The following is a 24,877-nucleotide window of genomic DNA, read 5'->3' as shown; positions in this document are numbered from 1 at the left end:
CATGTCACTCCTCTGCTCAACCCCCGCCGCAGCCTTCTTACTCCAGGGAAACCCATAGTTTTATCATGGTCTAGGGCAGGTCACAGCGCCTACTAGTTAGCATTTGTCTTCACTGTGTCCTGATGTTTAGACCAAACGTAGTACGAACATCACTTATGGTTGCGTTTTTAAAGTCGTATGTCGCAAATGTACTCACAGAGTATAAACTGCGTGTACAAGGCAGAATGGCACTGAAAATGAACCTTGTTACTTCCAGGAGAGATACCTTTTTCATCATTAAAATAAATGGTTTTATTTTCCCCTTTGACTGAAGGATGAACCCTTTCTCGTGTTTTAGGTTATACATATCTACAGAAATAGACAACCCCCATTTTCCTCCCGCCGTCTACAACTTGGTTAACGTGATCAACTTCTCGGTAACATTCCAAGGTCTGCAGGATCAGCTCTTATCCACCATAGTCACTCATGAAGTTCCTCACTTGGAGAATCAGCGCTTCCAGTTGTTGGAGAGTATTTCCCGCGATGCTATGACTCTTGAAGAACTGGAGGAAAAAACGCTAAATTTGCTGGAGAACACGCAAGGCAAGTTAAGGCGTTTCGTGGCGCCCTAGCCGGTTCGCTCAGCGGGTAGTCAGCCCTCTGACTGAAGGGTCCCCTCCCCACCCCCCACCACCCCCCTGCTTCGATTCCAGTCCAGGGCACGGACCTCGGTTGCAGGCTGGATCCCTGGCCCTGGTTGGGGCACGTGTGGGAGGCAACCAATCAATGTGTCTCTCTCACGTCAATGTTTCTCTCTCTGTGTCTCTCCCCTCCCTTCCACTCTCTAAAAATCAATGGAAAAATAGCCTCCGGTGAGGGCTAACGAAAATGTGTATATAATTCAGGAACAGCCAAATGCGAGACATTCATGGGAAAAGTATAGGGAAAGGACACAAAGCCTCCTTGCTCCCTCCCGTGACCACTCTTCCCAAACCCGCATGTTCACCAACCAGAGCTCTGCCACTCGGTTGGGGGTGTGGAGGCAGGATTCGTTGAATCGTTGGCCATGGCCGATCAAGTTCACCTTCGAGCCCTCTCCCCTTCCCAGAAAGCAGGGCACCCCATTCATGGGCTGAGAAATCAGTCTCATCGGTCACTATCACTTGTATTTGTTTTGAAAACACAGTACAATAGGAAATATTAGAGTGTGTCCCCGGAAATGAGGACACACTGGTTAATGTCTGGGAGTTTTATTTTCATCTTCCGAGTGGATAGCGGGTCACCGTGGAAGTGCATTCCTCGTGATGGAAGGACCACGTGTGTGCCTGCAATAAGAATAGAATCCATAAACACCAACGTAGTTTAAAGAAGAGATGAGGGAGTGGGAAGAGGGGCATGCGTGCTGTTACTCAAATTTATTAGAATCCTGACTCATCTTCACTTAACTTATCGCAGCCCTGACTGGTTTGGCTCAGTGGGTAGAGCGTCGGCCTGCGGACTGAAGGGTCCCATGTTCGATTCCGGTCAAGGGCATGTACCTTGGTTGCAGGCACATCCCCAGTGGGGAGTGTGCAGGAGGCAGCTGATCGATGTCTCTCTCTCATCGATGTTTCTAACTCTCTAGCCCTCTCCCTTCCTCTCTGTAAAAAATCAATAAAATGTATTTTTTTTTTAAAAAAGTCATCGCAGAATAAAACCAACGAAAAGCCAATAGCGAAAACCCTTCCATAAAGAGTACAGAATGAGGAAGCCGCCAGTGACTATTGGAGCGGTTTCAATTTACGTTCATTTTTTGTCTTTAGGGTGTGTACTAGATAATGAGGAAATTGTAGACACCTTAAGAAAATCCAAGATTACTTCCGATGAAATCTCCAAGCGCATCAGCGAGACAGAGAAAGCAGAAAGTGAAATTCAAGCAACGCGGAAAAACTACCTCCCCATCGCGACCCGGGGGGCCCTGCTCTACTTCGTGGTGGCCGACCTCGCCCAGATCAATCACATGTACCAGTTCTCCCTGGACTGGTTCCGGCAGGTTTTCCTCTCATCCGTCGTTTCCAGAAGCAAAGAGCAGGAAGAACACGAGTTGAAAAGGGAGAAGATCTCTCTGAAAAAAGTTCACGAACTTCTAAGTCTCCCCAAAGAACCGAAGCTAAAGCTGGAGAAACATCCCTTGGAGAGGCATCTTCAAAACTCGGTCGACGTGCTGACAATGAATATATTCAAGGTGAGACACGCGTTAAGGCGAATTTTGCACGTGTACTGGCTCCCGCCGTGTCCGCCCAACCGCTCTGTTGTCCCCGCAGGTGGTCTCTGCAGCTCTCTTCAATCAGCATAAACTTTGCTTCTCCTTCCTGCTCTGCACCACAATCATGAAGAATAACGCCAGCGAGAGCCCCCCCGCGGATGACACCGGCCCCCTCCCCGAGGAGGAGTGGAACATCTTCCTCTACTCGAGCGTTCTGATAAATACCGAAGGGGTGATGCCGCAGCCTCGACTGGACGGTGAGTAAAAGCCGTGACCCCGGATTCGGTAACGACGTCTTTTCCCTGAGAAACACTAAAGGTTTAAAGGTTTCTTTTTTTTTTTTAATATATTTCTTTATTGATTTCAGAGAGGAAGGGAGAAGGAGAGAGAGATAGAAACATCAATGATGAGAGAGAATCATCGATCGGCTGCCTCCTGCACGCCCCCCACTGGGGATCGAGCCCGCAACCCAGGCATGTGCCCTTGGCCGGAATCAAACCTGGGACCCTTCGGTCCGCAGACCGACGCTCTATCCACTGAGCCAAGCCGGCTAGGGCGGTTTAAAGGTTTCTAAAGCGCTCCCAGTCAGTGCTTCTGTGCGTATTTCACTGAAAGCAGCTTGAGCTCTGGGGCAGTGTCTGTTTCATCACTGTACCCCCTGTGCTGTTGGGCATATCACTGGTGCTCAACAACTCTGGGGTGAATGAATGACCATTGCTACGGTGAGGCTATCCCTGAGCTACATGATTAGGAGGCTGAGACGTCGCAGGATGGGTCTGTCACCTGTACGTTGGAGGATCAGCAAAGCTCGTGGTGTGATTCAGTCCTGAGGCCTGAGAACCAGAGGAGCAGCTGGGTAAGTCGTGGGCGGAGTCCATTGCACAGGCAACGAGAGGAAAAACAGGCAAACGGGACCATATCACACACAGAAACCTGTGCACCAAAGCTCAGTCAACGGAGCAAAAGACAAGCTATGGAATGAGAGAAATATTTCAAATCATGTATCTGATAAGAAGTGGATATACAAAATCTATATATATATATATATATATATATATATATAAGCCTAAGTGACTGTTATGACCAGTCGACCGGTCGCTATGACGTGCAATGACCACCAGGGGGAAGCTCCTGCATTGAGCGTGTGCCCCCAGGTGGTCAGCGCACGTCATAGCGACCGGTCGACCGGTCGTTCTGGTCATTCCGCCGTGCGGTCGTTGGGCCTCTGTTACATAGGATGGTCCCATGAAATAGCTTTTCCCCAACCACAGGTGCTTACGGAGCATCTGCTCTGCAATGTGTCCCTCAGGCACAGGAGGTGCCCCCTCCAACGTGGCCGTGTCTCCTCCCCCCCAGGCCTGTATGAAATGTGCAGGAGCCGGCACCTGCAGTGGGTCTCGCACGCCCGGTGGAAGCAGTGCCAGTACCTGGGCCGTCAGCTGGAAGCCTTCTCTCCCCTGTGCCGCTCCCTGCTGTCCAACGTGTCCCAGTGGAGCGCTTTCCAGGGCAGCAAGGCCCTGTATGTTCTGCTGGGCACGCCTTTCTCTTCCGAAAGCGCCTCCCGGGAGGACAGTGAGAAAGCACCGGAGGAACGTAAGAAGGCGTTTCCGTCGTAGCCTAACTCGATCGCAATCGTGTGTATGTAGAGTATCGCCTTACAGATGGAGTATGTATGTAGGGTATCGCCTTACAGATGGAGTCCAGTAGCTCAGATGATGAAAAACCCAAGAGAGGAACATTACTATGTTGTAAACACCTCTTTTTTTTTTTTTTAAATACATTTTTATTGATTTCAGAGAGGAAGGGATAGGGAGAGAAAGAAACATCCATGATGAGAGACAATCATGGATCGGCTGCCTCCTGCACGCCCCCTATTGGGGATGGAGCCCACAACCCGGGCATGTGCCCTTGACTGGAACCGAACCCGGGACCTTTCCGTCCGCATGCCGACGCTCTATCCACGGAGCCAAACGGCTAGGGCTAACGGATGTGTTTTAGATACTGTTTTATAGAAGAGTCGTGTTTTTAAAATTGCATAGGAAATAGAACTTAATTTAAAGGACTTGCTACTTTTAACATATCTTTCCCATTTTGTTTTTTCAGTTTGAGCTCTTCCCCCTCACTTTTCCCTGCCCCTTCCACCCACGGCAGCCCTGTTCAGGGTACACCACCCCAAGTCAAGTCTCCTTCCGTCACCATTTATCCCCCCCGATGCCCTCCTCAGCCTCCACTCCCCCACACCCCGCAATCACCACACCGTTGTCCATGTCCAAGACTTTGTTCTCCTCTTTTGCTGAATTCCTCTACCCCCTCCACCCAACCCCGCCACCACCACCAATAGCTGGCAGCCTGCTCTCTCCCAGTGCGTCCGTCTCCACTCGGCTTGTTTGTTCCTTTTGTTCATTTGTGCTATCTTTCAGTGATCCAAAGTATTGGATGGTTAATCCTCGTTTCTTTCTCTAAATTACATCTAGCTGAACTTCTGAGTGAGCATGAAGAATTACGTAGTCCTGTAAACTTCCCCTGGGAGAAACTCACTCCATTTCAAAGACTTCTTTTGGTAAGATGTGCTATGAGCAAATAATGGGAACTCTACATGTTTCGAGCACTTTAACAGTAACTAAACCCTTCAGATTTAACGTTGAGTAGGAAGCCCGGCCGGTGTGGCTCAGGGGTTGAGCGGCGACCCAGGAACCAGGAGGTCACGGCTCGATTCCCGGTCTGGGCATTCCCGGGTTGCAGGCTCGAGCCCCAGGAGGCGAAATAAGTGAGGAAAATGGTACAAGTAAACGCTAACGTTAGAGGAAGCTCTTCCACTCCACGGTGACGGCTCTCCTGCGTGGAGGGAGTCCGTCAGGTGACATCCCGGCCCCTCTGTCCCCTTATGCACTCCTCCCCAGAGAGGAGGGAGGACTTGCGAGGTGGGTGAGTTGGGAGAGAGACTCAGGTGCCTCGTTCAGCCCTTTCTCCCCGTCTCCTTTCGGGATCCGCCTGCGAAGAGCATCCTTTCTGCTCCGCTTCCCAGCCCGTGAGTGACACGGGAGCAGACGCTGGGCCTTGGGGGAAGCCGGGGCCGCCCGGCTCTGCGTGTGGCAGGCCCGTTCCATTCTGGGCTCCGCGTCACCCACCACCTTGGCCTTGATGGTTCATAAAGGGGATGTTCTGCCCAATTCTGTTTCTCATCGATGGGTGTTACGTATGCTCCCCTTCCCGTATCGGGAGCTTGGCCCGTGCGAAGCTTTGTGCACACGCTATTTCACGTAATCCTCGTGATCACCTTCGGGGACGATGTGGACCACCATCTCCCCCGTCATACGGAGCAGGAAGCCGAGGCTTAGAGACTCCGGTGGAAGCTCAGTCTGCCTGTGAACCTGTGCCCTCAGCAGTGGGCCGCCCACCGGCGTCCTGTCGGCCTGAGGGGCTTCGTCCGTTCCCACTCGCCCTCCAGCTCAGGGCGGGTTCTCACTCTCACCCCCTCTTGGCCCTGACCTCCCTCAAGTGCCAGCCTGGGCGGCCAGTCACACTTCTCCGGATTTCTGCCTTAAATTTTATGTTTGGGACACTTCAAATGTCACTCTAGATACGGAGCACGCGCATGCGCGCGTGCACACACACACACACACACACACACACACACGTAGACATGTTTTATGTGGCCCGAGGTGGTGGTTTTTGAGTGTGTGTGTTGTGTTTGTGTTTGTTGTTTTTTTCAACGTTTCAAGAGCAATTGATCACTAAACAGATGGATTTGAATTTAAGGAGATCTTCCGACAAGACTTCAAGGTCGCCAAGAAAAGATAACTAAAATATCACACACCTTTAAAAGTTCTGTGTGCGCCTCTATCTTAAAGTAAATTGGGCTTTCGTCTCTTTTGTTGTGGCAAAATATGCACGCGTTATTTCATCTAATCCCAGTAATAATGCCTTTTAACCCTGCTCATGTGTAAAATCCAGTGGCATTAAGTACACCCACAGGTTGTGCGACCATCACACGATGCATGTCCAGAACCTCTTCATCATCTCCAACAGGAATTCTGTCTGTTCAGCAGTAATCCCCATCCCTCCCTCCCTCTGTGCCCTGGCAACTACCATTCTGCCTGGTGTAGTCACCTCTCCATCGCTGGAGCCTATGGGACAGAAAAACGTGGAGGAAAATGACCATCGGGCACATGGCCCTGAGGACAATTTCAGAATCATTTGTAGCTGCCTGGAGCAGAGCTAGTAAAATGGAATCCGACAGAACTCCACTGGTTCGATCTTCCCTTTCTCTCCTGGCCCTCAGAAAAAAACACCAAAAAAACCCTGCCCTCGCTGGTTTGGCTCAGTGGATAGACTGTCAGCCTGCGGACTGAAGGGTCCCAGGTTTGATTCTGGTCAGGGCACAGGCCCAGGCTGTGGGCTCGATCCCCAGTAGGGGGTGTGCAGGAGGCCGCTGATCAATGATTCTCATCATTGATGTTTCTCTCTCTCTCCCTCTCTCTTCCTCTCTGAAATGAATAAAAAATACATTTTAAGTCCTTGGGGTTAACAATGAGAACAGGGGAGACGGTCTGTAAGTTCTTGATTGGTCAGTGAGACAGAGCAGGGGCCAGCAGCATGAGGGTGACACCGGATCATCCCCAACCACGCGGAGCACACAGATCCTCCCAGCGATGGTGACCCGGCCCCACCCCTCATCGTTTGCCTCACTTTATTTTTTTTTTCTTTTTAAATATATATATTTTTATTGATTTCAGAGAGGAAGGGAGAGGGAGAGAGAGATGGACACATCAATGATGAGAGAGAATCATTGATCGGGTGCCTCCTGCACACTCCACAGTGGGGATCGGGCCACAGTCTGGGTATGTGCCCTGACCGTTTGCCTCACTTTAGCTTCTGTCTTCTTTTTTAGATAAAAATTCTCAGACCGGAGCGTTTAAAGAACGCGGTGAGGAAGTTCGTCACTGAAAAAATGGGAAGTGAATATATTCACAGAACCGGAATTAATCTGAAAGAATCATACAAAGACTCCAACGCCAGGACCCCGATGATACTGATTCACTCGCAAGGTAAGCTGCTCGTAAGCAGGAAAGATGATGCCACCGTTTGTCGAAAGATGTGGAGAAGTAGGGCTGTGTCCGGTTTAAAATATCTTCCCATTCTATTTAAATATTTGGAAAAGGGCCAGATTAAAATTTTAAAGGACATTAGGAATGAATTTTTCGCCCAGCCGGCGTGGCTCAGTGACTGAGCTTCGTCTGTGAACCAGGAGGTCACCGTTCAATTCCCCGTCAGGGTATGTGCCCGGGTTGGGATCCCTCTCCCTTCCTCTCCATCCCCAGGCGGGGGTGCACAGGAGGCAGCTGGTCAGTGAGTTCTCTCATCATCGATGTTTCTCTCTCTCTCTCTCCCTCCCTCTCTGAAATCAATAAAAATATATATTTTTAAAAAGCAAACAAAGAATGAACCCTTGTAAAAGTGTAAAAGGACAAAGAGGAATAAGATTTACAAACATGGAAACATTTATCAGCACTCGTGTTCTGTGTAGACAGAAACTGTGTAGACAGGAAATGGCTCCCAAACACATATTATTGATCAGAACGTTGAGATTTCCCTTGTATTCGCTGACTGTTTAATTAACATCAACTCATGAAAAATATATACGTTCGAAAAAAAACTACCAGAAATGGGTCCTTCTGACCCAGCCCTTGTATTCCTCAAAACCCCCAGTGCTTTGCTTTTTCGTTTTCTTGTCTTGGATCTGCAAACCCTAAGCAAAATATTTTCATCATTTATCTTCGTGCTTCATCATCTCCAAATCAAACACGTCTCCAGGACTCACCATTTTCAAACTGGGATTCCACTGGGCAAAAATCTTGTTCAAAATGCCTTTCACGTACAGACCTTCTCATCGGAAACTTTTCTGCGTAAAACACCTGGTTCTGTGCCTGCCACGTAGGTGCCGTCCGTTTTCTTAAAGACTTAGCCCGAGATGGCAGTGAAGGTGCTAGCCGTCACGAATCCAACTTCTAAGCCACAGAATGGAGGGAAAGAACAATTTTACACAACTGTGTGACAAACGTGGCTGCCAAAGCCTCCTCACAAAACTTAGATGCCCAACCCTAGCGGCAAGGGGCTGCAAATACAGCATCTTAGCTGGGTGCACGCCTGCAGAGGAGGAAGGGACAGTGATGTTGGAGTAGAAGACAGAAGTGGCTACTAGAGCCGAAACCGGTTTGGCTCAGTGGATAGAGCATCGGCCTGCGGACTGAAGGGTCCCAGGTTCGATTCCGGTCAAGGGCACGTACCTTGGTTGCGGGCACATCCCCAGTGGGAGGTGTGCAGGAGGCAGCTGATGGATGTTTCTCTCTCATCGATGTTTCTTACTCTCTATCCCTCTCCCTTCCTCTCTGTAAAATATCAATAAAATATATTTTAAAAAAAAAGAAGAAGTGGCTGCTAGAAAGCCTGGGTTCCCACCCCATCTCCATCTTCTCCCACCACCACGCACAGTGAGAGATTGTAAGTGAGGGGGAGTTCTGCGAGCTTACCGTTGTACGTCTCCCTGCATTGTTTTGTTATCCAGGGGTGGACGTCACCAATACGCTCCTGAAGTTTGCCCAGGAGTTCAGAGGAACAACGCAGCACGTGACCATGATCTCTCTGGGCCAAGGCCGAGCGGCTAAAGCGCAAGACCTCGTCGCGGATGCTCTCGCCAAAGCCGAGCAGTGGGTCTTCCTGCAGAACTGCCACCTCGCCGCGTCCTTCATGCCCAGGCTGTGCGCCATCGTGGACTCGTAAGTTACCCACGTGTAACTTACGTGGGTGTGCACTGTGCTGCAGCCAGGATAAGACAGTGCGCTGGACCCTCAGAGGAAACCGAAGCTGTCTTACGTGCGTTCCCTGTCCCCAGCATCTTGACAACTAAGAATTTTTGTTTTATTTTTTTGTAATCAGCTATCCCATTTTATTTTATTTATTTTATTTTTTTAATATATTTTATTGATTTTTTACAGAGAGGAAGGGAGAGGGATAGAGAGTTAGAAACATCGATGAGAGAGAAACATCCATCAGCTGCCTCCTGCACGTCCCCTACTGGGGATGTGCCCGCAACCAAGGCACATGCCCTTGACCGGAATCGAACCTGGGACCCTTCAGTCCGCAGGCCGACGCTCTATCCACTGAGCCAAACCAGCTAGGGCTACACTAAGAATTTTTCAGTTTTTCTTAGAAAAAGGACCCGAGTTTTTACTTTCGATCTCTTTATCCCTTGCTCTCTTTCCTTCTCAAACTCTCACTCTCAGAAGATACACATGTTTACATACGCACAGTACACAGCTGTGTAGATCTATAACTTGGTCTTTAAGGTTCTATGTGATTCCCGTCCCGACTTTCAGTGATGACTTACTCAGTGGCCTGAGTTGGAACTTACTCTGACTTTCTCCAGCTCCACGCACTTTTCTAGACGTATCTCCCAAAGCACGCGCTCACTCACACAGACACGCCCACAGGCCCGGCCTTTTTGTCGCAATGACAGAATTTGGAGTGTGTCGCCATCACAGCATCACGGTGATGTGGGTCGTTCCTCTTCCCTCCCCTCTGATTTACAGCTCATCAGACATCCATTCCAGTAAATGCAGCTGCTCAACTTAAATTTTGAAAACTTGGCTAATACCTTCATTCCGTTCTCGGACTCTCTTTTAGCAGTTTAAAAACTATTTAATTATTTCCCTTTCCTACATTTATTTCATCAATTAAGGGACTCAGAAGACAAAGATGTCTTAGTTATATGATGTCAACAGATGTAAACTTTGGAAGATGACACTATAATTTCTACCAGATTTTTCCTTCATTATTTAGTCAAAAAATATTTATAGGGTTCCTACTATCTGCCAAGGGTTATTCTAGAGACCGAGGACACAGCATGGACCAGACAGACATTGTGTCACCCTTCAAAACGTGTAGGAAGCCCTAGCCGGGTTGCTCAATGGTTAGAGTGCCAGCCCTTGGACCGAAGGGTCCCGGGTTCTGTTCTGGTCCAGGGCACATACCATGGTTGCAGGCTCGATCCCTGGCCCTGGTCGGGGCACATACCGGAGGCAGCCAATCGATGTGTCTCTCGCATCGATGTTTCTCTCTCTGTCTCTCTCCCACTCCCTTCCACTCTCTAAAAATCAATGGGGAAAAACGTCCTCGGGTGAGGATGAACAACCACAAACAGTGTGGTGCCATAGAGACAGTAGAATGCCATAGAGCGGTGCATCACTAAGAAAAATAAATTAGAGAAATGTCCTTCAGAACCGAATGTCCAAGGCTTAACAAGAGTAATTGATGATAGACAAAATCATTCGATATAATCAGAGTATAATTAAGAGAAATTCTCTCTTTATCCAATCAAGCCTTTAAATATTTCAGACTATTGCCCTAGTACAGTGGTCGGCAAACCACGGCTCGCCAGCCACATGTGGCTCTTTGGCCCCTTGAGTGTGGCTCTTCCACAAAATAGCACGGCCTGAGTGAGTCTATTTTGAGGAAGTGGCATTAGAAGAAGTTTAAGTTTAAAAAATTTGGCTCTCAAAAGAAATTTCAATTATTGTCCTGTTGATATTTGGCTCTGTTGACTAATGAGTTTGCCGACCACTGTCCTAGTAGAAAGCAGTGGGAGAGAAAAATGTAAAAAAAAATTTTTTTCTTAAACTTAGAAATTAAATAAGTTTATAATATATTGCTAAGAGAAAAAGAGCAGGCTACAAACAGGATGTATACTATAATAATTTCATTCAAGAAATGAGAGATTTTGTGAGAGAATAAAACCATGCTTAGTGGAATTTTATATTTTTGTTTTTCTGTTTAATTTTGTGCTCAGCATTTGTGTGTGTGTGTGTGTATTTGCTTTTGTTGCTTTAGTTTTTTTGTAAATTAAAAAATAATAAGTTTAGACTTGCAGAAAAGTTGCACTCTGTTTAGTTCTTAACTTGTCATTTTCCCCAGGTTTCTGCAATGAGTACATGTCGCTTCAAACCTAGGGGACCAAAAACTAGTTTTTTAAAATGGGATTTCATGGGTCTCGTGCAAATTCTCGTGCAACATGAAAGTCCTGAGGGTAGTCTAACAAGATCTTTGATTATTAAAATGATTTCCGAGTTCCCTTAAAACATCGAAATAACGATTCTTAGAACACATGGGTTTGGTGTAAGTTTCTCACATCAATACACACATTGTTTTTATTTGGCAGACTTAATAACCCCGCTGTGACCATCGACCCCGAGTTTCGGCTGTGGCTGAGCTCAGAATCGGACAGTTCTTTGCCAGTTCCCCTTCTTCAAAAGAGCTTAAAGGTAAGAACAAAGCGGGGCCTGAAACACTGGCGGAGGGACAGTGTTTGCATTCATGACTGAGTGGAGAGGGTGCTACTTCCGGATGCTGAGTGTCTGCTCTGTGCTCAGGCCGGTGCTGAGGACCAGGGAAGACGCTCACCTGGTGACGGGATCCCTCCTTTCACATGGCTCCCAACGAGGGGCACCTGCCCACAGGGGGGAGGGGGCGATTCAAGAAGGAGTTGTTAATAGTGAATTTTTGGCATTTCTTATGGTTCCAGGGGCCTCATATACAGTATATATATATATATATATATATATATATATATATATATATATATATATATATATATATATATATAAAAGCCTCATGGCCTTTGAGGCTTCCTCCACACGATAGGAGTTCACTTTTTGAAGAATAAGAATGATAGGTCCCGCCCTAACCAGTTTGGCTCAGTGGATAGAGCGTCGGCCTGCGGATTGAAAGGTCCCAGGTTCGATTCCCGTCAAGGGCATGTACCTTGGTTGCGGGCACATCCCCAGTAGGAGGTGTGCAGGAGGCAGCTGATCAATGTTTCTCTCTCATCGATGTTTCTAACTCTCTCTCCCTCTCCCTTCCTCTCTGTAAAAAATCAATAAAATATAGTTTAAAAAAAAAAAAGAATGATAGGTCCTGGGGGCGGGACATCAGGATAGAGATGCTGAGGTGGGCGTGGCCCATACAAGGTGGGGAGCCGCTGGAGTAGGTGTTCCTTCGCTCAGACGCCCAGGCTCCCCCTCGTTGTAAACCAGAGCAGGGCTGTGGCGTGTCCTGCCCCTGGCTGCCCTGCCTTGCTCCTGCCTCTGCTCTCCCCCACCTCAGGTCATCATCAGTTCTCTAGACAGGGCCTGGCAGAAAGCAGGTGTACGTTGTTGGGTAAAAGGCCCACACACGGATCATCTGTAACTGCTGCTCATCGCCATCGTTGCGTGTGAATAAATGCTAAGACTTGGCCAACTGTGTCCAACAAGCATCCAGTTGACCAAACGGTGCGAGTCCTAGAAGCAAAGAAAACGTTTTTCATGTTTTTCATTCATGCAAAGAACTGGATGGGGTTTCATATCCCATTGTCTGTGCAGACAGAGATGGTAGTTTTCCTAATAAGGAAGAACACTGACACCCCCTAAAAATGAGAAAGGACACAAAAGGTCAATAAATATATGAAAAAAAATAAAAACTCAGCCCCTAGATGTCAGAGAAATTCAAACCAGGACAAGGAGATGCCTCTGGTAGCCCATCGAACTGGCAAAGATGAAGATTGTTCTGATCTGATTCGTAATATTAAGTATACTGTGACCGAACCACTCTCACATACTGCTTGTAAGGTTCTATCAGAAAGACATTATCCAGGACAGAAGGTAATCTCACAATATATTCAGAGAGTCCTAAAGTTCCATACAGTTCAATCAGGTGACCCGCTTCTAAGAAAAGACCAAGTTACGGTATTTATAGAGGGACAGAGCGATAGAAACATCAATGAGGAGCATCATAGGTCAGCTGCCTCCTGCACGCCCCCACTGGGGATCGAGCCTGAAATCCCGGCACATGCCCTGACCGGGAATCGAACCGTGACCTCCTGGTTCATAGGTCGAGCTCAGCCACTGAGCCACACTAGCCGGGCCCACAAGATTTTTGCTTTGCCCCTGAATCTTGAAAATGAGGGGCTTAGCTAGTTCCCTCCCCAGGGGTAGACAGCGCCCTCACGTGCTGTCTCACATCTGCTCTAAGATCGCCGTGGAGAAGCCCATGGGGCTGAAGAGTAATTTACTGAAGACGCTCGGACACGACGGGAGCGGAGAGGTGACGGAAGAAATCTTTGAAAAACCTGACTGCGGACCCTGGTGGAAAAAGCTGCTGTTCAGCTTATGTTTCTTCAACGCTCTGATCAACGAAAGAAGAAAATATGGAATACTGGGCTGGAATGTCGACTATGAATTCAGTCCTTCAGACTTGGAGGTAAGCGCGGCGGCTCACCCCTCCCGTGAAGGAAGCGGGGGGGGGGGGGCCTGGCTCGGTGGGAGGTGCAGAGCAGCGATGTCTGTGATCTGCTGCGAGGCTCCCACACGCAGAGGAGGGCGAACAGCCAGGGGGAAACCAGGAAACATCAGAGGCTCAAACCCAGGACCAGGGACGCGGGGAGGAAACGGTGCCCCAAACAACCAGGGCCCGCCGCCATCCAGGCCGCATCACGGCGGGCGGTTCGGGTTTTCTGGTTTGGGGCCTGGGGCAGCAGGAACCTAACCCACTTTGTCCTCAAGCAAAAGGGAAGGCGAGTCACTGGAGGAGGAAAGTGCTGATGATTTAACTGCGTTCTCAGCAAACAGCCAGGGCAGCCCGGGGAGGGCCGGGGGGCAGGGCCTGGGGGCAGGGCCTGAGGACACGGGACGCTGGGACGGCCATGGCCATGTGCGGCCAGAGTCTAGACAGGGGTGGGCAAACTTTTTGACTCGAGGGCCACAATGGGTTCTTAAACTGGATCGGAGGGCCGGAACAAAAGCATGGATGGAGTGTTTGTGTGAACTAATATAAATTCAAAGTAAAGGAGCGGAGGGGAGAGCAAGAGAACCCTCTGCTCTTTCGGCTCCGAGGGCTGGATAGAACAGCCGAACGGGCCGGATCCGGCCCGCGGGCCGTAGTTTGCCCACGGCTGGGCTAGCAGATCAGGCCCCTCCCGGCGGCGGGGCAGTGTGGCCTGTGGACTCCATTCAGAAGTTAATTAAGTAGTTCGGTGTGAGTTTAACAACAGAAAAAAGAAGTCATGGTTAGACATGGACAGCCTGATATTTTTATTCCTCTTGCTGTTCCATATATTTATATATATATATATATATATATATATATATATATATATATATATATATATAATTGATTTTTACAGAGAGGAAGGGAGAGGGAGAGAGAGTTAGAAACATCGATGAGAGAGAAACATCGATCAGCCGCCTCCTGCACACCCCCTACTGGGGATGTGCCCGCAACCAAGGTACATGCCCTTGACCGGAATCGAACCCGGGACCCTTCAGTCCCCAGGCCGACGCTCTATCCACTGAGCCACACCGGTGAGGGCTGTTCCATACATTTCTACAGAGAAAATACAGGCAGCTGGTGGAGAGTTGTTGCTTTCACGTTAAAAGGGCAGAGCACGCCCAGGACACACCCTGAAGTAACAAGGACGCGTGCGCTTCCTCCAGGTGGCCATGAAGATGCTGGAAAACGCCCTGAGCGCCCAGCCGGCCGTCCCGTGGCGGAAGCTGCGCTACCTGCTCGGGGAGGTGGTGTACGGGGGCCAGGTGACCGACCCCTGGGACCAGCGCTGCCTGAACACCCTGCTCCACAGGTTCTGCAACCCTGACGTGCTGAGGGGCGACTTCAGCTTCTTCAGCGAGGAGGTGAGAAAGGCAGTGACTGTCTCATGTGACTTGATCGTGTGTTTTTAAGAATGAAATCTTGCCCTTTTTTTAATTTTATTTTGGAGAGGGTGGAAGGGAGGGGGAGAGACAGAGAAAGAGAAACATCGATGTGAGAGAGACACAGCGATTGGTTGCCTCCCACCCACGCCCCGAGCAGGCCAGGGATCCAGCCTGCAGCTGAGGTATGCGCCCTGGACCGGGATCGAACCCAAAACCCTTCGGTCCGACGGCCAGTGCTCTCATCCACTGAGCCAAAGTGGCTAGGGCGGACTCGATTGTTTTTATCTAAGTTATTGCCCAAGTATTTACAGTCCGCACTTAAATTAACTTCAGTGTCCCCTTTTAGTGGCTCTTGTGAACTCCAGTGTCACAGAACCACGTGGCCGTGACCCTGATAATTACCTGTTGGCTAGCGGCCGCTGCTCTCCCTGCGCCCCTCACAGTCCCTGGTCCCAGCGCAGGAAGCGGGGGGCGCAGCCGGGGGACAGGAAGCCGGAGCGTCGTTTCCCCCTGCACAGCTCGCTTTCTGTTGCTGTGCTCGTGTCTTTCACAGCGAGGAGCTCTGTGCCTTTTGGCCGCGTTCACCCATTCCTGGAACGGTCACTTGTTCTTACGATCACTCTCCCAGCCCAGGCCAGTTTGGCTCCGTGGTTAGGACATAGGCCCGACGACCAAAGGGTCTCGGGTTCGATTCCCAGTCCAGGGCACGCACCTGGGTTGCAGGTTGAATCCCCAGCTCTGGTCGGGGTGAGTGCAGGAGGCATCCAATCGTTGTCTCGATGTCTCTCTCTGTCTCCCCCACCCCCCCCCTTCTCTCCTTCCTCCCTTCCTCCCTCCCACTCTCTCTAAAAACCAATGGGAACAATATCCTTGGGTGAGGACCTAAAAAAGCAGACGTCACTGTCCCATTCCTCTGGAGGTGTTAGCACAGCCAGGGGTGTGTTGAAGCTCGATGGTGCGTCACCTGGGGGTGTTGTTACTTGAGGCAGCGGGTGACCAGAGTCGCCCTTGAGGTGCTTTCCTCTCCCTCCTTTGCACGCTTCCCCGCGAGAACGTTCTCTGTGCGCATCACGCAAGCACTTCGCCATGCGGCGGTCCCAGGTGTCGCTTGGCAGAGGGTCTAGAACATACCACCTGCCAATAAAGAAAGCCTTCGATGGAACAGTTCACGGGGGTGTGGTCTTCATGCGCCGCTGAGAGGAGACCCTCCTCACGAGGCAAAACTAACAGGTTGTCCATTCTCAGATGTGCCACCCGGAATCGGCGAGCCTGCAGGCTTACCGGAGCGCGGTGCAGGCCTTGCCCGACGACGAGCCCGCCGAGCTCCTGGGGCTGCACCCCGAGGCCACCCGGGGCTGCCGGGAGGCGCAGGCCCAGAGCTTCATGGACCACCTCGTGGCCCTGCAGTCGAAGACGGCGCAGCCCAGCCTCATCATCAGGTGCGAGGCGCCGTTCGCTCCCTTAGCAAAGTGTTAGGAAGAGCTGCCAGCGTGTCCACTGACGAGATACAGCATAGGACTTAGAGGGTGTCACCTACAAGTACAAAACCTAAGCTCTCCTAATGACACAGAAGCCAGCACACACACATGCACACTCACACACATGCATACTCACACACATGCACACTCACATGCACACACACGCACACATGCACACTCACACACATGCAAGCACACATGCACATGCACATATGCACACTCACACATGCATACACATGCACACTCACGCACACATGCACACTCACACATGCATGCACGCACACATGCACACTCATGCACACAGACATGCATGCACACTGACATGCACACTGACATGCATACACATGCACCCGTGCACACTGACACATGTACACACACATGCACACTGACACACACGTGCACACACATGCACACACACATGCACACTGACACACGCGTGCACACACACAATTGCCAAGCTTGTAGGAGGTACTCAGTAGGTCTCTGGTGAGTGAACTGGGCCTGGCGCGTTGGGCTTTTAAACAGAACTTGTTGAAATGTGAAATGTCGGGGGAATTCCCATCCCCATAGTCAGAGGACAGTGTGGTGGGAGGAGGGAGCCCTGCTCTCCAAGCCCCGCCTGGACCGTGCCTCCTGCTCGCTCCGCACCCCGGCCGCACCGCCTCGATGTCCGCGTCCTATTACCCAGACACGGCGAGCATCCATCTACCACGCAGGCTTCTGTGAGGTCGCGGGGGCGTAAGACCTGGAACCCGAGTTCTCGGCCCCTGGAGCCGTGGCTGTAGAGTAAGGCGTGTTTGTTGCCGGACAGCAAGCGCCAATATTGCCCGAGGGATCAGCCCGCCCTCCCGGCGTCTCGCCTCGCCTCGCCTGCGGGGATCCCACTGAGTCACCTGCTTTCAGTGTCGCGAGCGCAGCGTGGCCGAAAGTAAGGACGGTCGCTTCACGGGAGCTGTGCCTGCCGAGCAGTCCTGGGGCTCCCAGCTGTCACTCCCCCCGCAGGACCCTGTCCCTGTGGCTCGTGGGGCCGCGGGAAAGCTGGGCGCTGTGGGAGCGCCGTTCCCGGTACATCCAGCAGGAGGGGGCCCGTCAGCAGATGAGCTCCGATGACGGAGCTTTGAGAGAGAAACCGGGAGGGAAGCTGAGAGGCCCGTTCCCTGCCGGTGTCTCCGTGGGTCGGACAGCGCCCACGCGGAAAGCCAGCCGCGCTCCTGGTCCCCGTGGCGGCCCTCACTCTCCCCGCCCTCCCTCTCTCCCTTCCGCGCAGCCATGAGCCCAGCAGCGACGAGCTGGTGATGGAGACGGTGACGGATGCGCTGAAGCGGCTGCCGCTGACCCTGGAGAAGGAGGAGAGCACCGGCGCCCAGAGCACCCTGCGCAGCATCATGACGGGCACCGTGTGGGATGCTCTGCACACCAACCTCAGAGGCAGGCGAGCGGGCTGGGCCGCCTCCCCCTGCCCTTCCCCCTCCTGTTTCCTCCCCCACTCCTCCCTCTCCCCCTCCCCAGCGCAGGACTCTGGCACCGGGCAGATAGGGTCAGGGTCAGGGTCAGGGCAGAGACTGGACAGAAGGAAGGGGTGAGAGGAGATGGAGAGCTAGAGCCTCCTCTCCTCCGGGCCAGGGGGAGGGCAGAGAGGAAAGGGACGCTGTTGGTGTATCTGGGTTTGGGGGGTTTGGGGAAGGAGAGGGGTGGTGATGGCTTCAAGACTACGAATGGAGAAATAATCATGGTAGCAACAGAGAGAAGCAACTCTGGCCCCGGCCGGTTTTCCCAGTGGTTAGAGCATCGGCCCTCAGACTGAAGGGTCCCAGGTTCAATTCCGGTCAAGGTCACGCATGTACCTCGGCTGCGGGCTCCGTCCCCAGCCCCGGTCAGGGCACATGCAGAAGGCAACCTATCGATGGATGTGTCTCTCACATCAGTGTTTCTCTCTCTCTCTCTCTCCCTCTCCTCTCTCTCTCTCTCTCTCTCTCTCTCTCTCTCTCTCTCTCTCTCTCCCTCTCCTCTCTCTCTCTCTCTCTCCCTCTCCTCTCTCTCTCTCTCTCTCTCTCTCTCTCTCTCTCTCCTCTCCTCTCTCTCTCTCTCTCTCTCTCTCCCTCTCCTCTCTCTCTCTCTCCCCCTCTCCCTCTCCTCTCTCTCTCTCTCTCTCTCTCTCTCCCTCTCTCTCTCTCTCTCTCTCTCTCTCCTCTCCTCTCTCTCTCTCTCTCTCTCTCTCTCTCCCTCCCTCTTCCTCTCCTCTCTCCCTCTCTCTCCCTCTCCTCTCTCTCTCTCTCTCTGAAAAGCAGCAGCAGCTCAGCTGAAGAGGCTGCAGAGCCGTAGGCCCTGGTGTCCTCCCTGCCCCCGGAGCAGCTCAGTGCTGAGGGCCGGGGGGCAGGCCCAGCTGGCAGGGGCCACAGCGTTGGGCTGGGGTGACTGGCCCAGTTCACTTTGAGCATCCACACGTGAACCCCTTCAGAACGGCTCCCTTGGGAGCCACACGCTGGGCGGCCGTCTGTGGAAGTGGCACCACGGTTGTGCCCGGGGCCGTGGAGGGCAAACGCAGCCACCGCTGGTTTCTGTGCGGCCTGCGAACTAAGGTGATGTCTCCCCAGCGGAGAAAGAAGGAGGTTTTGTGATACGTAAACACGGCCAGAAAATCAGACACGAGTCACGGCACATTGGCTTCAGCCAGGCGAGCTCCTTTGCCCGCTGTCCCTGCGGCACCCACACTGCAGGGTGGGGTGCGGGGGTGGCTGCGACAGACAGCGGGGCCCACGAAGCCGAAAGCATTTACTAACGGGCCTCGGCAGGAGAGGTTTCTCAGTCCCTGGACAAATGACATTCCTTTAACCTCCAAATCCTATCGCTCTCCGTTTTTTTATTGTTGTTTTTTAATATGTTTGTATTAGAGAGGAAGAGAGATAGAAACATCCATGATGAGACAGAATCATTGACCCACTGCCTCCTGCACACCCCCTACTGGGGACCGAGCCCACAACCCGGGCATGTGCCGGGACCGGGAATCGAACCGTGACCTCCTGGTTCATAGGTCGACGCTCAACCACTGAGCCACGCCAGCCGGGCAAAAATATCACCATTTTCTCTCTTTCTTTAATCCAGGCTATGACCCCCTTATCCATTGTGTCTTGCTGTCCTTCTTGAAGCAAGAAATCGAACGCTTTAATAAGCTGCTGTTTGTTATACACAAATCTTTGAAAGATCTTCAGCTCGCGATAAAAGGAGAGATCGTCCTCACCCAGGAACTGGAGGAAATATACAACTCTTTTCTGAAAGCAAGAGTGCCGGAGCTGTGGCAGGTGAGCTGGGAGAATTCCCCACGTTTCCGTGCTCGGTCCAAGCACAGGTCCCGTCGCAGGCTAACGGCGGTGCAGCCACGTGGTGCAATGTCACGCCTCCATTAGAAGGTGCCACATGCTTTTGGTGAGTTGATACTAATCAGACCTCTTAGAGGAAAATTCGGCAATTCTACTTAAATACCTTTATCTGCGGTATTTATCCCAGGACTGGTTATAACAGCATAAGGCTGAGAACAACTGTCATTCCTCCTAATAGGAACCCAGTTAAATGATGATGCGGATGTACTGTTAAATCCTTCTTAAGTTTCAGAAAAATGGGTCATTTTAAGGATGATAAGAGCACATATACTTAGTAAGTCCCAGGCTGATGTATGCATACATGTGCTTAGAGAAAGGCATATGTGCGTTAAGTTCTAGAAAGCCAAATGAGAGTCGTGGGAGTGCCAACAAAGCCAGCAGACAGCACCCCAGCCCCTGGTCCCCCCGCCCCCAACCCCCCGCCCCCAGAGGCACACCAGGGGAGCAGGGTCTGCGGATGAGGAGCAGCTGGCGGGGCCAAGGCCAGCTCCAGGCTGGGGTCAACTCCAGGTTTAGCTGGCTGCAGGCCCAGGCCGCCAGGGACCGGGGAGCGGGCCGCTGTGTGCGGTGACATGGGGGAGACAGGGGTTCTCTGGACAGGAGACTTGTAAAGGAGGAGGTAGGGGACTGGCTGCCAATTTCTGGCCCCTCTCGCCCCCGTTGCCCCCGGCAACACCTTGTTTCTGTGGGCCAGAAACAGCTAAAGGACGTGATAACGTGCCGTCTCTCGTCCTAACAGAAATACGCCTACAAGTCGTGCAAGCCCCTGGCTTCCTGGGTCAACGATCTCATCCAGCGACTGAATTTCTTCAACACCTGGGCCAAGATGGCTTACACCGCCATCTACCATCGGTAGGGCGCCCGCCGTTTCCTTAGCGTCTCCCTGGTTGTGGCTCAGAGCTTTGCGAGTCGCACCACGCTGTCTCATGTTGGGCCTCGTGGGGTTCTCACAGCAGCATGTGAGGGAACCAAGGGGGTGGGGGACCCTTACCTCCCGTGTAGGGCGAGGAAATGGAGACGGAGCGCCGTCTCGTCCAAGGTCACTGCCCTCTGAGAGACAGAGAGAACCTAGGACGTTCGCTGGCCACACTGTGTCTCGTGAAGGTAGCGAGGGGAGCGGGGAGGTAGGAAAAGAAAGAACCGGTTCCATGTAATTCCTAGGCGTGTTTAATACATAGTACAAAGCCATTGGAAAGGCGAGAGCACCCAGCACTTACTGAGTGCCCACGGCAGGTCAAGCATTAGTCGAAGGGCTTTCCTCGTGCCCCATCACTGAACCTTCACAGGGACCCCAGGGTACCAAGTAGTATGTCACTTGGGGGGAAACGGGGGCATAAGAACCTCAAGGGACTTGCCCACGGCTCCACAGCTAGCGAGTGCACCTGCTGGGATCTGAACCCAGGAAATGTGGTTCCAAAGTCTGTGCCGAACTGCGCCCTGTCCCTGCAGCCATGAGCCAGTGTCCCGCCCACCCTCCCCGAGCTGTCAGGCGCCCACAGCCCAGCCAGGCACCGCGGTGACAAACAACACCCCCGGGCCCCCCGCGAAGGCCTGCCCCGGCCTGATGGTCTCACCAGCTTTCAAGCCCTCGCTGGTTTCCGTGCCAGGGCAGGGCCAGGTTCCTGCCTCAGGGAGGGTTTGAGATGAGGCGGGAAGGAGGGGCTGGGAGGGACTGGAGAAGTGTGGTCACGCCCGTCCCCATCCCCGCCTCTGTCTGCCTGCCTCCAGGTATATAAGATTCATCTCGTCCTGGAAGCAATCTAGCCCCAACCCCAAACACCCTACGGACGAAAAGAATAACTTCTTTGAAGGATTTCCCGCAAGATACTGGCTCCCAGCTTTCTTCTTTCCACAAGGTGAGCATGCGAACCGGGGACCAGCCCGCCCTGCCCCGCCCGCCGCACCCCGTCTGCCAGCCTCAGTCCCCCTCAGGTGTCCCCCTCAGGTGTCGGGCCTCCTGCCTGCACTGACTCCTCCCCCCGCCCCCGCCCCCGGCAGGTGTCTTAGGGCCCCAGCCCCAGGCCATTCCTTGTACGAGGTCAGAGGCCGACACTAGGCCCCCGCCCAGAGGCCATGGCATTTTGAGAACGGGCACCCGGTCCAGGGATGATTCAGTGCTTCGGCCATTTCATTAATGTGCCCGTTTAACGAGGAGGAAGGAATGAATAAGGGAGCGTTTGCTGGGTCCCGGGCCCCATCTGCTCGGCACAAACGTCCAGCAGGAAAGACGGACATCCAACTGTAGGTGTCACAACAGTGTGTGTTGAGGGGGTGGGGGCAACACTAGATGGCAGGCTCCCCGCGGGCGAAGCTGGGCCGGCTGACTCCCCGTTGCACCCCCAGCCCCTAAAACACCGGGTAAATGTTTGAAGGGCGAACGAATGACTTCCTGGCGGACAGAGGAATGATCGGATACTTCTAGAGCATAAAACGGGGGGCCTCCGTAAGGTCAGGGAAGGCCACTAAGGGAGTAACTTCTAAGGGGAGAGTCAGGCCACAGGCGGGGGGGCCCCTCGGAGAACTGCCACCCGCCCGGCCCGGTCCTGTGGGCTCTGTGTGTACCGAGTCGTTTCACCCTCAGCGCTGTTGCCATCCCCGTTTCGGACCGGAAAGCCTGGCAGAGAGAAGCTAACACCGTTTGCCCAAAGGCACACAGGAAAGTGACTAGGCCAGGACTTGAACTTAGTCGGACTCGGAAGCTCGTGTTTTGCTGCACGGAACTGGGCGTTGCTTTCCTAGGACAGAGCATGCCACTCACAGGCACAGAGACGGGAGGGGAACCCAAGGTTCACTGTGGCCAGAGACCCGGGAGGGAAGCCGGTGTGGGAAGGAGCTGGCGAGACGGGCAGGGCCGGCTCCCAGGGCGGGGTGCGCGAGACTCACTCGGGGTCCCCGGCAGGGCCGGCTGGTCTGATGGCTGCCGCGGCGGGGAGGGCGCGGTGGAGGAGGAGGCAGGACCAAAGCCCCTGATCCCTTAGGACAGTGGTCGGCAAACCGCGGCTCGCGAGCCACCTGCGGCTCTTTGGCCCCTTGAGTGTGGCTCTTCCACAAAATACCACGTGTGGGCGCGCACGTACAGTGCGATTGAGACTTCGTGGCCCATGCGCAGAAGTCGGTTTTCGGCTCTCCAAAGAAATTTCCATCGTTGTGCTGTTGATATTTGGCTCTGCTGACGAATGAGTTTGCCGACCACTGCCTTAGGAGTCTGCTTTATTGTCCCGGCCAGGTTGGTGGTGACCTGGGGTAGGACAAGGGCAGTGGGTAGGAGAAAGGTAGTTGACTAGGGGGGCATTTGGGAATCAGAGCAGCTGGACTCCATGTTTGAGGGGGGTGAGCGGGACGGGGGAGGGGGGAGGCGTGATGCCAGGTTTCTGGTTGGAAAGCTGGGGGGACGCTGTTGTCGTTCACTTAATGGGGACACGTGGAGAGGAGCAGGCTGAGGAGGCGTTAAATGAGGCCGTGTCCAGCTTGAGGTGTGAGCGAGTACAAACGGCAGTCAGTCGGTTTCCCGGCCGGAGCGCAGGCGAGGCATCTGCACCGGGCACCTCCCCGAGGCCACCGTGTGACAGCGGCTGCCACAGGCACACCGGTGGTCACAGCTCAGGCCTGTCTCCGAGCCGCACCCTCGGCGGTGTGCCCAGGGCGAGTCTCTGCGGCCTGAGCCAGTGGGATGGCTCCTTGGGCCTTGAAGGCTTACAGGGAGCCTTGAGAAAGGATCCAGGCAGGCGCGTGCGGAGGTGGCATCTTGTGTAGCCGTGCGTACAGGAGGCGGCGTGCCACCGCGGCAGAGGGAGACGGCGGGTCACTCGGCGAGCACTGGTGTGGCGGGTTGTGGGCAGGGGCACTGCATGGCCAAGAAGGCGAGTTCCTGGAAGTGGCGATTGTGCAGGTGGATGAGGCGAAGAGAAGAGCGTGTGAGGCATCTGGTGTCACGATGCAGAAAGCATCCCGACTTGGGCACGCACAACAGGGCCCGTGAAAGGCTCCATGCATCGGGCAAGGCCGGCTCCAGGGGCCCCGCGTCTCCTGTGGCACCCCAGCTGGCCTCTCCGCACGGCTTAGCTGGTCCCGGGACACGGGGGCCCTTCTCCGAGCAACCCCGGGAAAAGCAGTCGCAACCGGGTTAGCGAGTCCGTGGCGAAGGCCGCCTTGCCCAGGGTCCCTGTGACTCGGACACACCTGGGTCTCGTACTTGCCCCTGGAGCCCGCTTTTGCTACCAGGGGGATGAGATACTGGAATCAGCCAAGACCGGTGAGAAGTGGTCACAGTCCCAGGACCTGCACCCCTCTCTACCCACAACCAGTACGGGAGGGACGCTGGGCCTCCGAGCGCCCCCACATTCCCCAGGAAGCTCCCGCAGCCGCCGGGCCCGCAGGAGGGGCCGATTTCCCTCTCCTCGCGCCCAGCCAGCCTCACACCCACCTCGCGCATCTCCTGACCCTCTCTCCCCCCCTCTTCCGGCCCAGGAGGCATCCCTGGGGCTGACAGCGCCCGCCCCAGGGCCTTTGGATGCGCCCAGCCCCGATCCCTGAGACTCACAGGAACCTGTTTCTCTCCGAAGCCTTCCTCACCGCTGTGCTGCAGGACTACGGAAGGGCCCACGGAATCTCGACAGACGCCCTCACCTTCACCCACCAGGTGATCCCTGACACCACTGGCACCACGGAGGAGGAGTTCTCCATCATGATCCAGAAGCAGCTCAACCTCGTCAGGAGAGCCTTCAAGGTACCGGGACGCTTAAGAGGGTGGGAGGAGGAATCATTCATTCATTCATTCATTCAAGCAGTCATTTCCCGCACAGACCTCACTCCTCACTGCCAGGCACCAGGCAGGCAGTGTAAACAGGGCACAGTCCCCCTTCAGGTCCTCTCTCCCTCAGGGAAACCAGCTGGCCCAGGGACCAGCAAGGGCCAGGCAGCCTGGAGGGTGAGCTCGGGGCAAGGTGCCCATCCCTTCTCCAGGGGCACTGTGCCAGCCACCCTGCCCTCCACACAGTGGGGGAGAGCAAGTTGCCTTCCAGGCCCACCTGGCGCCCCCCCCCCCCCCCCCCGCAC

At 53.4% G+C, this 24,877-nt stretch overlaps 1 protein-coding gene across 1 annotated transcript in view; it reads left to right on the top strand.

Moving 5' to 3' along the window:
- Positions 1-24,877, top strand: part of DNAH14 (dynein axonemal heavy chain 14) — a gene marked incomplete at its 5' end in the record, with an annotated part of 150,360 nt that overhangs the window by 124,298 nt on the left and 1,185 nt on the right. The window contains 17 exons of the mRNA XM_080651070.1: positions 338-594; positions 1,794-2,203; positions 2,283-2,481; positions 3,581-3,817; positions 4,699-4,784; positions 7,116-7,272; positions 8,790-9,000; positions 11,439-11,541; positions 13,289-13,516; positions 14,749-14,946; positions 16,213-16,406; positions 17,448-17,529; positions 17,594-17,873; positions 19,548-19,744; positions 20,562-20,674; positions 21,551-21,678; positions 24,385-24,548. Coding sequence (XP_080507196.1) covers positions 338-594; positions 1,794-2,203; positions 2,283-2,481; positions 3,581-3,817; positions 4,699-4,784; positions 7,116-7,272; positions 8,790-9,000; positions 11,439-11,541; positions 13,289-13,516; positions 14,749-14,946; positions 16,213-16,406; positions 17,448-17,529; positions 17,594-17,873; positions 19,548-19,744; positions 20,562-20,674; positions 21,551-21,678; positions 24,385-24,548 — 3,244 coding nt within the window. The remainder of the gene's footprint in view (positions 1-337; positions 595-1,793; positions 2,204-2,282; positions 2,482-3,580; positions 3,818-4,698; positions 4,785-7,115; positions 7,273-8,789; positions 9,001-11,438; positions 11,542-13,288; positions 13,517-14,748; positions 14,947-16,212; positions 16,407-17,447; positions 17,530-17,593; positions 17,874-19,547; positions 19,745-20,561; positions 20,675-21,550; positions 21,679-24,384; positions 24,549-24,877) is intronic.

This window comes from Plecotus auritus, assembly GCF_963455305.1.
Source record: "Plecotus auritus genome assembly, chromosome: 14".
In the NCBI taxonomy this organism is placed as follows: domain Eukaryota; kingdom Metazoa; phylum Chordata; class Mammalia; order Chiroptera; family Vespertilionidae; genus Plecotus; species Plecotus auritus.
Note: the sequence above shows the minus strand (reverse complement) of the source record. Positions and strands in the feature narration are given on the sequence as shown.